The sequence below is a fragment of the Lotus japonicus genome, chromosome 6, assembly GCF_012489685.1.
Source record: "Lotus japonicus ecotype B-129 chromosome 6, LjGifu_v1.2".
NCBI lineage: Eukaryota > Viridiplantae > Streptophyta > Magnoliopsida > Fabales > Fabaceae > Lotus > Lotus japonicus.
This window is the reverse complement of record NC_080046.1, coordinates 25,022,254-25,038,148: the sequence shown is the minus strand read 5'-3', so window position 1 is coordinate 25,038,148 and position 15,895 is coordinate 25,022,254. Positions and strand designations below refer to the sequence as shown.

General features: G+C 35.7%; 1 protein-coding gene, 1 long non-coding RNA gene and 1 pseudogene across 10 annotated transcripts; 1 reads left to right on the top strand and 2 right to left on the bottom strand.

Moving 5' to 3' along the window:
* Positions 1–1,836: 1,836 nt before the first annotated feature.
* On the top strand, positions 1,837–8,984 carry LOC130722253 (uncharacterized). 8 transcript variants are annotated; one of them, XR_009013847.1, is made up of 9 exons: positions 1,837–2,349; positions 2,573–2,790; positions 2,880–6,456; positions 6,822–6,886; positions 6,981–7,037; positions 7,119–7,212; positions 7,377–7,517; positions 7,611–7,709; positions 8,290–8,984. XR_009013847.1 is itself a non-coding variant. In XM_057572936.1 (9 exons), the coding sequence occupies exons 5-9, from the start codon at positions 6,289–6,291 to the stop codon at positions 7,521–7,523; spliced, it is 531 nt and encodes a 176-aa protein (XP_057428919.1). In that variant the 5' UTR covers positions 1,850–2,349; positions 2,573–2,790; positions 2,880–3,004; positions 3,501–3,555; positions 3,760–6,288; the 3' UTR covers positions 7,524–8,235. The 8 variants fall into 8 exon arrangements, 6 of the variants coding, with proteins under 6 accessions (XP_057428918.1, XP_057428919.1, XP_057428916.1 ...); XR_009013846.1 differs by lacking the exon at positions 8,290–8,984 and adding an exon at positions 7,820–8,235; XM_057572936.1 differs by lacking the exon at positions 8,290–8,984 and having other exon boundaries at positions 1,850–2,349; positions 2,880–3,004; positions 3,501–3,555; positions 3,760–6,456; positions 7,377–8,235.
* A 3,096-nt stretch (positions 8,985–12,080) lies between these two features.
* On the bottom strand, positions 12,081–14,104 carry LOC130725149 (uncharacterized; annotated as a pseudogene).
* Positions 14,105–14,427: 323 nt separating this feature from the next.
* On the bottom strand, positions 14,428–15,640 carry LOC130726828 (uncharacterized). Of its 2 annotated transcripts, none has more exons than XR_009015018.1 (3): positions 15,441–15,640; positions 14,869–15,008; positions 14,428–14,642 (listed from the first exon to the last, which is right to left on the bottom strand). It is a non-coding gene; the product is annotated as an uncharacterized LOC130726828 (long non-coding RNA). The 2 variants fall into 2 exon arrangements; XR_009015017.1 differs by having other exon boundaries at positions 14,583–14,642; positions 14,869–14,970.
* Between the last annotated feature and the right edge of the window lie 255 nt (positions 15,641–15,895).

Below are 15,895 nucleotides of genomic sequence, written 5' to 3'. Positions count from 1 at the left end.
TTTTTGGCACCAAAAAAGGAGGGGTCAGTAGCAAAAAAAACTAGCCCAAGAAAAAAAAACAATCAAATCCTTATAGAAAAGTGAAGGGCCATCAGCCAAACAAAAAAAACCAACAGAATGGGCTAATGCAAAAAGGCCCGGATATGTGTTTTTTACACAAAAAAAGGAGGGGCCAGCAGATGAAAAAAAAACTAGCCCATTTTTCTTTTTTCCGAGTTCTTTTTTCTTCTGATTTCATTTATGAGTTTTTTCTAAGGATTTTTCAATATCAAAAACATACTTTTGAGACTTTAATTCACAGTTTTTGAAATTAATAAAATCTCATTTTGATTGATTAATCTGAGTTAAAATAAATGATTAACTAACTGTTGGTTGTTATTATAAATACTCTTAATTATGTTGATAATCATAATAAGGAGGAGGGATGAAAAAATGAACTAAAGAAGATGGAGAGGAATCTTATCCTTCTCGACTACTTTAAGCATTAACTTCATGATGATTAAACTCTTTGATTTGGACCCTCGAGAGTTACGACACACCTCAGAGAACCCAATGATGAAGAGGAAACTATAGAACATTTACACTTGGACCTTGAACTAGGGTTGGTTATTTCATAGTCCTGACTAAACTATGATTATATGTTCTACTAACTTTAATAACCTAAGGTTAGTTATTCAATAGTCCCTAGCTAGGGTTAGTTATTCTAGTTACACTCTTAACTTAAGGTTAGTTGTTTTAATAGTTCCGATTAAACTAGAGTATCTATTCTAATGACCATCTTGTTAGAACAGGCCACAATTATAACATCTGTAAAGAATATTCGATCAGGATGAACCATATGGATGATCAGGATGAACATGATGGATGATTGTGATCTTGATGATGGATGTCATGATGGGTGGTCAATATGATCATGATAGATGATTAGGATGAACCCGATGGATAGCCAGGATGAAACTCATGGAGGATCAAAATTGTCACGATGGATGGTCAAAATGAAATTGATGTTAGATTATATTTATATAAAAAGGTCAAGAGTGACTTGTCAGAAAGTCGGCCATGTTGAACAACACATCGTTAGCTAATCTCGATCTTAAGTTCCTAATATTAGCTAGTTCAAGCAAGATTATTGACATGTCAAAACAACATAACCAGGCATATAAAGCTTTTAAGTTTTTAACATTAGATATTTCGGTTAAGATCAACTTGTCGAAACAACCTGATAAAGCTTTCAAGGTTGATAAGTTACAAAGATTAGCCAACTTGACGTGTTCATACAATCAAAAGTTTAATTGGATGTATGTGTAAAGTGTAAACAAAGTTTACACTGTCGGTGCATACACATTTAATCATTCAAGTAAATAAATGATTTTATTCTACTAATAATTAAATAGAGATTAATTTTCATGCACTGACAGTGTAAATAAGTTTACACAGGTTCAATCATATCTCAATTTTTTGGCTCATAACTAATTTTAAATTTCATAATATTTAAAATAGGAAATAGAATGTTGTGATTGAATGATCGTGTAAAACCTTTTATACTGTGAGTGCATAAAAATTAACATGAACGAAATAACCTGATTTTAATTTTTGGCGCTCAAAATTTAAATTTTCCCGCTCATATTTTGATTTTTTTGAGATTAAAACACTGATTTTAGTCAATTGATTTTACGTGTGAGCTCCTCCTTTTTTGGCTTATTTTAATCTTTATGCTCCTTTCAGAGTTCCCGCTCTTCCTTCTTTTAGTTTCCCTCTCTTTTTCATCTGTCAAAGTATTCAGGACTCAATTGGAGAAGAAAAAATAAAAAATTATAGAAATCTTATCTCTATTGTACTTGAGATTTCCTATCTCACTAATCTGTCATTTTCATCTTACTCTCTCACATTTTCACTATCTCTTTATCTCCACCTCTTCTGCATCTCCTTATCACTTTACAGTCGGATCCGGTTCCTCTCCTGCCAATCTCTCTCCGGCGTCTCACCGCACACGGCCGTTGAAGCTCATGACCGTCGTCTCCGCCAAGGACCCAAACGTCGTCGCGTCTCATCGTTCTAGCACCGCTCTCGGCGCTGGCCTGCTCACGACCGCCTTATCCCACCCATTGTGCCTCTCGCTGACGAAGCAAACCCAACCGCGTCTCGCCGTCTCCGATTCTCTCATTCAATTTGTCGCCGTCAAGCTCAAGCCCCATATCCTTCAATATGACTACCCCTGGTTTCCAATTTCAAATTTAGGAACACAAAACATGTAACATTGTACAAGAGGAATGTAGATTGTCTTGGCATTTTAGATTTTTTGTGGTTGTACCAGAGGACATGACTAGATGAAGAGTAGTACCTCGCACGGTGAGTTCAATCTCCTACCTTCCGCTCTTATGTTCAATTTTTAATTTTACTTCCTCTGTTATTCATCTCTTTCTCATTTGGCTTACCATTTGTCAGGAAAACAAAATTCTGTGCATATGCTAAACTAGCCATTAAAAAAATTGACTTTGATATGAGGGTGTTTTTTTGGATGATTGGTCTATCTTGGCTTAGAAACTGATTTTTGGTGATTTGTTTTCTGCAGCAAAAAGGGTTTTCTGTGATACTTTCATACATGTCCATCGGTTTCTGGAATCACAATTGGCAGTGCTGCTTCTTCTGTTCAAGCTTCAGCTGATGATGATGATGACTATATTCGGGAGGAGCAAAGTGTTGATGATCCATCCGGTTCAAATGATAAGGGAGTCTTGCAAGTCGGAGGGAACCTTATTATAAAGATTTTGGAGAGTGAAGATTCCAAAGGTGGATCATTTTTCTCAAGACTAGTTTTATTCCAGCTGATTTGGTTGCGTAATGTGTTTATTTAATCTCTTTGAAATCTTCTGCTGCAGAAATCAGTCAGATTTGTAAACCATTATTTAGAAAGTCATCGTAGCTGAGGCCTAAAGCCACAAGACCTTCATCAAGAGAGATCTATTTGATATGTCATGGTTTAAAGCCAGAAGCAAAGACATAGGTTGTTTTATACGATATTCTTTGTCTGGGTGAACATTAGGGATGAACAACATACAAAACTCACCTTCTCCTTTATTTTTTTATGTTCATTTTCATTACTATATTTGTGCTTTGATTTTGTTAAAAGGGTGTTCTACTTTTGGGCTCTACTATGTTCATGGGATATTTTCTATTCTTAATTTAATTATAATAAACTACTTTTAAGATCAGTCGGGGACCATATAAGAGACTATCAAATTTTTTACCTTGTGCTCAAACTGGATTTTCTAATATTTTTGTTATTATCTTATGTTCCTAATTTAATTTATACCATTTTAAACTTAAATTAGCAGGATCTGTTGCAACAATGGGTAAGAACCATTTGTGAGTTTAGTGACATAATTTGATTGTCACCATGGTTTCAATTGTGCATAACACTCATTTGTTTCTTGCCTTGTTTACTTTGTGTTTTCCTGAATGATTTTCTTGTTTGCTGTCTGACAAGTTTTTAGTTTCAGGCACACTAGTTGTTCAATGAAATAGGATAAATGTGCGAAAGCAAGAATCATGAAGGTGAAAGAGCAACCCGTTTTAGGCTGAGTAGCACCTTATTGAATCGCACCTCCAATATTTTGTTCATTGTGAGAGGTCCATTTGAAAAATCTGGGAATTTTTACATTATTCCTTCGATTTGGGTGCCTCTCTCTATCTCTCTCTGTCGAGTTCTCCAATTTCTTTGTTTATCATCACTAATTCCTTTGTTTATGTTCTGCATAGTGAGATTAATTGATTGCTTTAAAGAAGTCAATTTATGAGACTGGGCATTCAAGGGAGTTTGAGTGATTTGGTTACCGAGGTATATGGACTATGTAGTGGATTATCTTTCACAAATCGTACCGACTGTCTAGCGCAAGTTGATCCAGGTTTCTCCTTCCTCGACCTTTCACATTTTTTTATGTGAATTTAATTTACATTATGAATTCTTTATTGATTTGGGTTTGTGGAAAGTTCAGGACTTTCATGTTTTAACCATGTGATGTGACCAATTGCAATGAGTAATGTTCAAAATCACTCTTTGTCATCAAATGTTGGCACATCAAATTTGCGATTGAAATTTAAGAAACGTGAACTTTACTACGTAATGCATCCAAATGGTAAAGCTCTTAATTCATTGTTGATTTTTCTTTGGCCATTTTCATGATTTGGTACTGTTAAATTGTGCTATTAACTTTTGATTTTCTATAGTGATTGTGCATGTTTTGTCTTTATCTACTTTCTTCTTTCATATGTTTGTTGGCTACTTAGATATATGACATACTCCTCTTTTCTCAGAATCAATTAATTTCCACACATGCTCATAGTGTGCTACTTGTTTCTAATTTTGTTTCATTGACTCCATGTTCTGTGGTGCTAAAATTAACTTGTGGCAGTTTGTAGGAGGAAAAAGGGTGGATGGTTTCGTGTCTGAGATCATTTGGTCATGCTAATATTGACTGTTTAATAGGGAGGATAAAGGATAAATTGTAAAGCTGTTTGGAATGAAGGAGGATAAATTGTAATGAAGGAGATTGACATCTGGTATTGATTGTATTTGTTTAGATTTGGTAAAGTGGCCAGAAATTTCCTTTAGATCAGAAAAGTATAAATGAAAGGTAGAGTGGATCGTCCACATTCACTGAGTGCATGTTTGTAAATTTAATAGATTTTCTCATTTGGGGGTTAAATGATTCTGGAAGAAGCTATTAGAAGTAATTCTTACATAGGGAAAAATGATCATGAGAGAGTTAAAGTAGATCCAAACATGGTGAAAATTAGCTATATGTATTACAGAGGAAAACATTTTGAGGATTGACCGATAAAATTAAATTATCGCCTGATAATCCCAATACAAGCAACCAGGAAACTCTATAAATGTCTATACCAGCTTTTCCATTTCTAAGTATCTAGGAGAATTAAATTTAGTAGGTATACGCATAATGTACAATATTGTTTTAATTGCACTAACAGTACAAAAAAGAAGAAATTGTTTGTTATGGAATACTGGCTTAACTTTTCCTTCAATGATTTTCATAATAAAGTACAAAAAAATGTGGATTCCATACATTAATTCATTTGTGGGGCACTATGATCTATTTGACTATAGTATAAGGATCCATCTCACACATAACATTACATGTGCACATTTCATATTAGATGATTTAGTTTCTAGCTTACTTTTTAATATTATCAGTGTTACTTTTTAATGGCTTACTTCATTTTTGAGTCACTTGGTATTCCAGTTCTACTGAGCTAGGTGTATATAACTTTGCTGTTTTTCACTGTTTCATGGTGCAGAAATTAGACCTAACACAACTAAACCTTTGGATTCTGAGTGTTTTTCCTCAAAAACTTGTGCTTCCTAGGCAATTATATTTGCTTCATTTTTTTTATTCTCAACTAATTGGATCAATTGCATGATTTAGTGAAGTTACAACCCTGATTATTTGTTCCAGCCTTGGAACCACCTCGAAAAATGAATTTTGTCACTGACATTCCTCCAGTCAGTGTTGAGAAAAATATTTTTTTTCTTCTCTTTTGATGGCAATCCTATCTCTATGTAAAACCTTTAATATAAAATTTTGTTTCTAATACACTACTATCATGTTTTTATATTGATGTCCTGTTCCTTCAGCAATTGATATGTTGAAGCTAATTGTAAAAACTAAAAACCATGCCTGGTAAGGGATCCCGCCTGGTAAACAGGTGATTCAACCACTTCCCCAAATTGAAGAAGTGAACCACCATTAAGTGGGTCATGTACTTCTCCACTGATGTCCTACACACGACACAACCTTGTCTCTCTTTTAGTATATCTTTTATCTTTTTAAGACAAATGTCGAAGGTAGCAATAAAACAGAAACCAAATACTTTGCCCTTTTTTGATCCATTTCTGTTTCTCTTCAACGAATGTAAAAAGAACGTTTTTTAATGTATTAAGAGGAATTGAGTGCATTAGCATCTAGGATTTGGAAAGAAAAAGAAAATTTTGACATAAAGTAGGAAATTTCAAAGTAATCTTGACATGTTGAAAATATAAGCTATTGAGATTCAGAAAGAAATTTTAACATAAAAAGGGTAATTTAAAGTTATCAATAACTAACAATGGTAAAGCCACATGTCTTGGAGGAAGATAGTAAAATCAGCATATGGGAGAAAAAAGATATATGAACCACTTTTTGGGAAACTATGTACAAAGTAGTCAATCGTTGAATTTTGTGGTGCTGTTTGACCACGACAGCATCGTGTATCCTCCCTGTGTTATGTATAATGATAGTGTGGCCATCGTGGTCCCAAATCATGATTTTGTGCATTCTTCCATACTGCCTCGCCTGGTTTTACCTTCACAGTTTTTGGTTGTTTCTCTGGCTACCCATGGCATTTTGTGCTCTTTGCAGCAAGCCAGCAACTCGTGTATGTCCCACTTCTGTTTTCAAGGTTTGTGAAGGTCTATGCAGTGTTTCTATGATACCTCCTTTTTCTGTTCATTTCCTTCCCTGTTCTGAACTTCACAACCCATGTCATTAACCCTCTTTTTAGACACCTTAGATGCTTCAACTTGTTTACAATATGGTGCTGTACATCTTTTCCTCTCACACTTTTTGACTTCTGTTGTTATTGACTTGTTATTATGCCTTTTTATATTTATGGTGATTCTGTGACATATCATTACTTTTGTTTTATGTTTTACAATGTTAATCTTTATGACAGAGCTTATCTATTATACCTGGCAAACCATGAGTTTTCCATAATATCATTTAAAACATTAATTGGATTTAAGATTGAAACTTCCCTTGTTTCAGGAATGCTTCAATCCTATAGTTGACGCAGCTAGTGGACGTGACCTTATTCCAGCCATGGTTTATGGGTTAGAAACTTCTTCAAATGCATTTGTTTCGCGTATAATTTTTCTCTTGAGTTTTTTTCTTTCCTTTGTCTCACTTATTGTATGTCATGTACAGAAGGAATGTGCGGGGTCAGGAGTTTGGAGAAATGTATTGTGCATTACTAGTAGTCAAGTAAGAAGTGGTTTTCTGTATTTAACTTTTATTATTTAACACTTCTAGTGCTGCTTACAGCTTGTTTCTTTAACATTGAAGTTCATCTGTGGTATCTGCGGCCATGCTTCGAATTTTCGGCTCAGATGTTGCTGAACTTCCTTTAGTTGCAACAAGTAACAGGAATCACGGGAAGGTATGAGACTTTACTTCTGGTTTTTTTCACTTACATTGTATTCTTTCCTCTATTTGGTTGAAACTTGATGTGCTCTGGAATTTTGATTGATGGCTGTGTATTGTGACCATTTGTCGCTATGTCTTGTTAGTGCAATAATTATAACATTGGCTTGACACAAACAGGGCTACTTCCAAACACTCTTCTCCTGCAATGAGAGGCTTTTGGCTTTCATGAATGTGAAGAGCCTTGTACTGCCAGCTGCAGAAGAAGCAGAATCAATATGGACAGATAAATTTGGGTTTAGCAGGATGAAGCCAGACGAGGTATAAAATCTGATGAAGAAAGTGGAGGCTTGAATATTTTCTTGTATTGCAGCTCTTGGTTTCTCTCTCCTCAGTCTTTCTTCTCTTCTTCAGCCTTAAATAGTCCAAGGTGCAAAGGATATTTCTGTTGAGAGAATATGACCGTTGGAGGGCATTTCTGGAACTTCCAGAACCTGCTGTGGCTGAACCTTGGTATGTAGGCTTGTCAGAATAGTACACTGCTCTTGTACTTCTTGATAGAGACATTTGCCTGTAACCATTTACTTCTGATCTGACGACGCTTCATGTTGGAACTTGTGAAGCTTGGTGATCAGAGTCAGAGGGAAGCTTGGATCCTCTGACCTTCGTAACTTCTGCTTCTGGACCTTCAGAGCCTCTGGTCCTTCAGAGCTTCTGGACCTTCAGAGCTTCTGGACCTTCAGAGCTTCTGGTCTTCAGATCTTCTGATCCTCAGATCTTCTGGTCTTCAGATCTTCAGATCTTCTGGTCTTCAGATCTTCTGATCTTCAGAACTTCTGATCTTCAGATCTTCTGATGAATATATCTTCTGGTGTCAGAATCAGAACCTGTTTGTCAAAACACTCAAGACAAACGTTAGAGTATCATAATTGTTCATCCACAAATAAATACTTGTTATCATCAAAACATAAAGTTGTACCACATGACCAAATCTTGATCTTACAGATGCGCCTATAGAAGTAATGACACTTTAAGACAATTTGGCATCAATAATTCCACTAGTTTATTTGTTGTACAAATTTTATGATCACAGGGTTCTTTAATCACATACAGCTAGTGAAAAACCAAATCTCAGCAATCAGAGATGGCGTATGAATATAGAAGAGTTGAGATAAGGTCCAACGAAATATGTGAGAGGATGTGTTTAAGTGCATTGTTAAGTGTGTTGATATGAAGTGATGGAGCACAATGACATAAAGTTGAAGTGCATCAGGAAGCGTGTCGACATAAAGATGATGGCATCGTGTAGCGGGTTGACATAAATGGTAAATGGTGTAACCTAATTAATTGAGTTAGGATTTATTCACACCTTAATTTCACTTTTACTTCACTTTTTTATCTATTTGTCTCTTATCTTTCAATCATATTATCACATATCACATCTCTTTTTTTTTTTCTCTCTCTCTTTCTTATAACTCTATTCTTTCCACCTCTTTCACACTTTTGATGTTTCTGCAAGGTGGCTCAGACCACAGGCATATCAATGTGACGTATTGGTAGCCAAGGAAATCCTATAATGCACCCTAAACACACACGTGGTTTCACTTGCACCATTCATGAATGTACTTCAATGCAAGAAATTCTATTTTATTTGGTCTGTCCAGTTTTTAGACTTGGAGTGTCTATTGCACAAGGACTGTCAGATTGATTTGAGGTGCATTTAATTAAAGCGCCACTTTACTTTGTAACTTATGTCCCTTTATGCAATTTGGTAAAAGAAATATTTATTTACTATTCTGAGTATTCTCCTCTTTCTCTTTTATAGCAACGAATAATAGCATTGGGTACAGATTGTACTGTACAATCTTAATGCGCATATGGAGCTCACTTTTACAAAATTTGGTGCAATATTGGGCATATTCACAAAACTATGGTATACAGGAAAATTGAAAAAAGAGATGGCTTCTGATTTACGTTGTTAGCATAATAATTAAATCTGGTATAAGATTAGGAAGCATATGAATTTCGAGGTAGCCTTGTAATTAAGAATGGTGGTCTCTTAAATTTGCACCCAGGAATAATTACATAGACAGTTCTTGTTGGTCTTTAATGGTCCTATTGGCCTAGCTTACTACCTCTGATAAAGTAGTTTCAACAGATCTGTAATACAAACTTCAGCCCCTTTGACTTTAAATTTAAATTTACATCTTCCTAAACCTTTGTTTTTCCCTGTTTCAAATTTATCCCTTTTTTTTGAAATATGAAAGCATATTATTAAACATAGAAATAGATGATAACATCCCCTCAACTAATAAAGGCAGATCCCTATCAGGCTATCACCGAGTTTTGGCCAAAAAATTCCTACCGCTTTAGCCTCCCTATAAAATGAAAAACCTTCGCCTTCAAGGGTGTAAGCAATGAGCCACTTGAGAGGAATATTGAAATTAGTTTAGCATCTTCCATTCTAAGCACATGATAACACTCCTCTCCATTCGATTATGTAATATCAGCATTTGTTTGAACTTTGAAGAAGAGTTCTTGACCGACAAAATGATCTTCAATAAGACTTGATATTCAAGTGTCATGACGTCGTTTTCCTTTATCACATAGTAAATTGTATAATCATTTTTTATTGGCAACTATATACTTCAATAAAATCAAATCTTATAAAAAAAAAACTCATAAAGCACCATGACATCTATTCATGAATGTTGCATAATCTCAACATCATTTAAAAAAAAAAAAAACTAGAAATTTGGTGAATGAAATTTTGTTATGAAAGATGTATGTTGTTGAAAGGTCTTTATAATGCTTCATGGCTAGAAATTGACCATATGCATCTCTTAAGTTCTCAATTGGTAATTTGCTTCTATCATGAAACATAAATCAAACTACTATTTCTAAAAGCTTAGTGAATGAAGTCTCACTATGAAAGTCTTGGTCATGCTTTATAGCTTCATGGCTGGAGATTAACCATATGCATCTCTTAATTTCTCAATTGGTGATTTACTACTTTGACGGTTGATTTCATGGAACATGACATCTTCATGAGTGAAGCATAACCTCAACATCTTTCAATATAAACACAACACTATCATATCCCATCAAATACTTCCAGCTTCATTTAGTACCGAGATATATCAGAATATGCGATCGTTTGATGTGATAAAATGAATTAAGGAAATCACACTTGAGGGCAAACATATATAGAAGAAGCACAAGTCATGGAGATGATTCCATGACTTATCAATCGAAGACAGCGCCACAACCTTGAGCCAGATATTAACAAACCTCTGTGATGCTTAAAAAGATTGTAAGCTCGGAATTATGCTCCTTTTTCTTTTCCTTTCTCCATTTGTTGATGTAAGCCTCGTCCACTCTTCTTTCTCTTCCTCTTCTCTTTTTCTACTATTGTTGTATATTATTTACTAGAAAATTTCAGGGCAATCTTAGATGAAGGTGTTGTTTGGTTTCTTTTAGGGCTGTCCATGAAACCCGGGCCCGCCCGAACCCGGAAAACCCGCTTGAAGCAAAAATGAAACGGGTGAATTTTAACGGGTAACCGGTTTAGCGGGTTGAAAATGTTCGGGTTCAGACGAGTTTCACGGTCGGAATCGGGTGTTTGAAAAACAAACAATCGGATTTCGATCTGACCGAGGCCATACATATACAAATAATAATTAAATACTAAGAGTTGGTTAATGGGAGCAGTAAAGGAGAAAATCTCATTGGTGGGGGGAGTGGATGAGGATCAAGTAAGGATTTCCGGAGAGAGAAAGAGAAGTGTTGATGATGAGAAAAAATGACTCCAGAACTTCTGTCCACAAAGCTAATCACATGTCTCGAGACCTGCAACCTATACTTTCTTTTGACTTCAAACTACTTTAATTCATTGATACAATAAAAAGTAAAAAAGATCTAATGTATGAATATTCTCCAATGTTCTTTCATACTCCAATGCTCTGAGCTCTAGTTAGCTTCTTCCTCCTTCCCTGTCTTTTTATTTCCATTAACATTGAGCCCTCCCTTACTTTAGAGCCAAAGACAGGTCAAACCAAATCATAGCCTTAAGCTTAAACGACAACCATCAAAACCCAAATCTTCATCACCTTTGCGGGCATAGAAGACAGGGAACAAAGAGCGTGTGCCTTTGTCTTCTCCGGCGGATCTGGTCGAAGTTCATGTTGTTGGAGAAGATGAAGCTTCACTTTACTGAGAAAGCACTTGCTTCGTGTTTGCTCACCTCTGCGACGTCGCCACCTACCTCTGATCACTGACTTTTCTTTGTTTCTCACCCTTTCTCTTTTTTATTTGGTAAAACTTTTGGATTTGGAAGGTTCATGAGACCCGTAAGAACCCACCCGATGTAAACCTAACCTGTGCAATCCGTAACCCGTTAAATCCGAGATGCTGACCGGACGGTGGCGGTTTTGGTGCTGTGTGTATTTTCACCCCAAACCCGATTTTTTTGGCCCGAATCCGACCGGAACCGACCGGTGGACACCCCTAGTTTTTCTTTCTTAACTAGGAACCGGAATTGATTGAAGGCAGGGTTTTAGAGGAGTTAAATGTGAGTTTAGTAGAGAGAAAGAGATGGAAGTCTGAGAAATGTTGAGAGTAGCTTCCACCCTTTTTCCTGTATTTAACGAACTCTCCCTCACTTCACTGATTTATTTTGATTTGATTTTTCGGGTTGAGACTTCTCAAGCCTTGTGCCCTACTACTGGCTTGGAAGAGACTATTCTTTCTGATTTGGGCAGATATTTAAGGGGATTAGACAGCCATCTTCGTCAAACTGAACTTCAAAGCCTGCACATAAAATATTATCTTCTACTCTCACCACTAATACTATATCCCAATTATAAATTAAAGAAGCACAAAACATATAAAATCAAAACTTCAATGATCTCAAAGATCCAAACAAACCAAAATTGCCTGAAGTTCTCTGCCAGGGACGTGATACAATTAAATTCAAGAAGCTTAAACCCAAAAGCCTCAACTTCTCATGCATTTGAGTGCAGTAATAGAGAAGGAATCTAGAGTGAGCCAGGGAGAATCTTGATTCAATCATGAAGAACTGGCATCTGTAGCCGCCTTTTTCTTCTCCCTTTTTTCCTTGTTTCGTAAAGCATTCTTGCTCAATGTTCTAAATTAATCAACAACAAGCATTTAATTAAAGAATGTAAATCATAAGAAGCATATAAAGAAGAGGGGAAAAGGGAGAAAGGGACTTACTCTGAAGGGCTCTCTCCAAGTAGCTGCAGATACAAAATCATTTTGACATCATTAGAACATTAACCAAAATGAAAACTCAACTCCAAGAATTTATTGGAAGATGCATAAACATGCATGTCAGATCAACCACTAATAAGGGTCTCAACCAATGTTTTAAAACTCCGTTCAGTGAATCAGTGAAGTCATTGGTTCACAGTTCAGTTGAACCGTGATAATTAAATATAGGTTTTTAGTATTGTATAACATATTAAATAATTCATTAACATAAAATGTTAGAATTAAGTCAAATTAAATTTTAAATTGACATAAAATCATCATATATTATATTTTATCAGATAGAAATGAAAAAAAGATAAAAATAATAATAATCCACATATATACGTGGGTATTATAACTTGACATTTGACTTTTATTTGAATAAAATATGTTTTTCTTAAATTTAAACAAAATGTATTCAAATTTTGATTTTTTTTGGCAACTTTTGAAATATGGCTGGTTCACGCCAGTTCAATTATTTTGTCCAGTTTCACTAATTTTAATCTGGTTCTCACTGATTCTGAATTTAGCGGTTTTCCTTCAAATGGACCTTAACCGGTCCAATTTTAACAATGGTCAAAACAATTCATAACTACATATAAGTAACGCCATGCAAAAGTGTTGCTGATAATTTATATTGACAATTTAAATAGAAACAATGGCAATTAAGAGCATAGATTGTGACTGTGTGTACCTGTGCCTGAATAACAGCTGCAGTCTTAGCAAGTGGTGGGCAATAGGCAGGGGTTTTGCGCAGGGGGGTTGGCAGATGAGGCTTTTGTAGAAGCCTGGGTAGGTTTTGGTCCTTGACCTGCAATTAGTCCACGGTCTTCAAAGAACAAAAGAGACATAACTCATCACTAGATGATATATTAGGATATGTGTATGAACCTGATGGGTTTTTTTATCTTCAAGTTTTACAGAGTCTATAGACTTGATTAATTCAGCGATGTCACCAAACTTACTTGGCGACTCTGGTTTCCAATCAGCCTGTATATAGTTCGTAAACAATATCAATGATGTCTTCATAAAGGTAATAGAAAAAACTTTGGGACTTATTAATCAGAGTTCAGGACATGACTAACCTGGAACAACTTGTCAAACATCTTCTTGAAGTACAATGATCCATTGTAGTGAAAAATCTTGATCCTACAATGGAATAAAATAACATTAACAAAATGCTTTCTTAGTGAATAAATTAAAACATGTGGAAACCAACGTATAACAATCAGCAAAATATTCTCCCAATAATTAATTTGGTTAGTGACCTATATCACCCCATAAATGTTGTTTAAATTGATCACCTATAATTGATAATCAAAGGAACAAATCTGGATGATGTATCACACTGGCAACATAATTGCGTGATATTTTTCAGGCATCGTAACGAGTAGAACACGGACCACTAATGGCCAATTGTAACATACCCATTGTCAACTTGAAGCCTCGGAGCTGTTGTCGCTGTCATGAAATAGCACCCATCCGGAGACCATTCACTTGTAACAGACCATTCAACCTTAGTTGCTGCGAGCTGTTTCTTATCCGCGTAATCCCAGAACACCTATAAAGTAAGCGTGAAAAACATATGGATTCCTTATTCATAGCATGTTTTTGCATACTTGCACCAATTTGAGCATGTGTCATATGGAAGTACAGCATATACTTGCAAAAAAAGATGTTTTGATCTTGGAAAATGCTAAAAATAAGAAAATAGACTTGCAGTTAATCATCAAAACTTAAAATTAAGATGAAAATGAGAATAGCGACAGATGCATTCAGTACTAAGAGCCAAAAAGCAAGCAAAGGCACCAATTATTTCATCTCTAAGTGATACTTAGCATCTAAAAGTGACTGTAAGTAATAATTTTATTTTATAATAAGGTGAGCTAGTGCGTGTTTGGATACATTGTGGAAAACCATGGTGAAGACAAAATCACGGTGGGCAGCCACAAAAGCTAAGGGAGGTTTGCTTCTGTCAACCGTGATTTTGGCTCCCTGTTTCCACTGTGTATTCAAATTCAAAGTTCAAACATGCACTTAGTAGTTCTAGATAAGGGAATCAAGCACCAAATTCCTTCCACCAAAACAGAATGTTAAAAGAAAGCATAATGATTCGATCAGTCAGGAGAACATACATATCACCAGGTAAGTTACCAAAGCCAGCCAAACATAAAACTGGACACCAAAGGTCAAGGCCACAAAATACAATAACTTTTTACTTTTACCCTGATTCGGATACTTATATCAAATAATAATGAGCCTCTTCAGAATTCCAACCAGGCCAATACCCTCAAAGGCCCTTTTAAAGATTTGATTGAAAAAGAATGAAAACTCCTGAAGACTGAGACTTAAAATTTATTTTATTGAATATGGTGAATGCCAATTCATTAGTTGAGGATACATCTTCCCTTTGGATTCCATCGAATAGTATTGTAAGGACCAGTTCCAAGCTCCAGTAGAGGATTGCAGTTCTTGTCAAACAGAGTTGCTTTAGCAGGCATAACTAAAACGAGTTAAGGAAAAGTGAAGCACTCAAGAGATCTATAAAAAAAACCATAAAAGTATGATTTATATATGCAGACACAAATAACCAACATCTAAGTTCTTAAAATGAAAATTCCATTAGGCAGCGGAACTATGTAGTTGTTTGTTATCATTAGGGCTTTAAAATTCCTAGATTAGAAGGACTAGTTTTTTTTTATATCAAGAAGATGAAGAAGTAGCCTGATACTTTTTCAAAAGCATTTCCTAACATAAGTCTAAAATCATCGCAAAATAATTCAGTGCTTTAGCAGAAATGGTTCCATGACATTACCATAAGTTCTGCCTCTGAATAATATCAAATCAGGCCACAGTATTTAATGTTATGGGATCTTCAGTAAATATCAAAAGCTGAAACTTCAGTACATATTGTTTATCTCTAAATCGTAAATATCACAGACAAATTAACAATGCAGGAAACTGAGCCCATACTTTGTTAGCTTCCAGCACTGGTCTTGCATCAAGCTTATCAAGGGTGAAATCACAACCACCACTTTCCCAATTAACAATGCAGGAATCTGAAAGCACACCTTCCTGTAAATAAATACACAATTACTAAGAAGCACACAAGATTAATCAGAGAGAAATAACAAAACCAGATCATGTTGTAGCAAGAACAAGACAATCTTCAATTGCAAACCCAAGCAGCTAGGGCTTCCTTCTGAAAACTTTTCAATGCTGAAACCAAAAATGCTTTTGCAACAGCTTGCTAACTCTGTGCTCCCAATCAGATGCTACATCCAAATCTCCATTCACATCAGAGTCGCTGACGACAAGGGGAAACTCCGGGACGGTCTCGATGCGGTGGCCGCGAGGATGAATGACGGAACAACGGAGGCTGCGATGGCGGAGACCAGGCGTGGCGCTTCTGGTTCACGTTGATATTG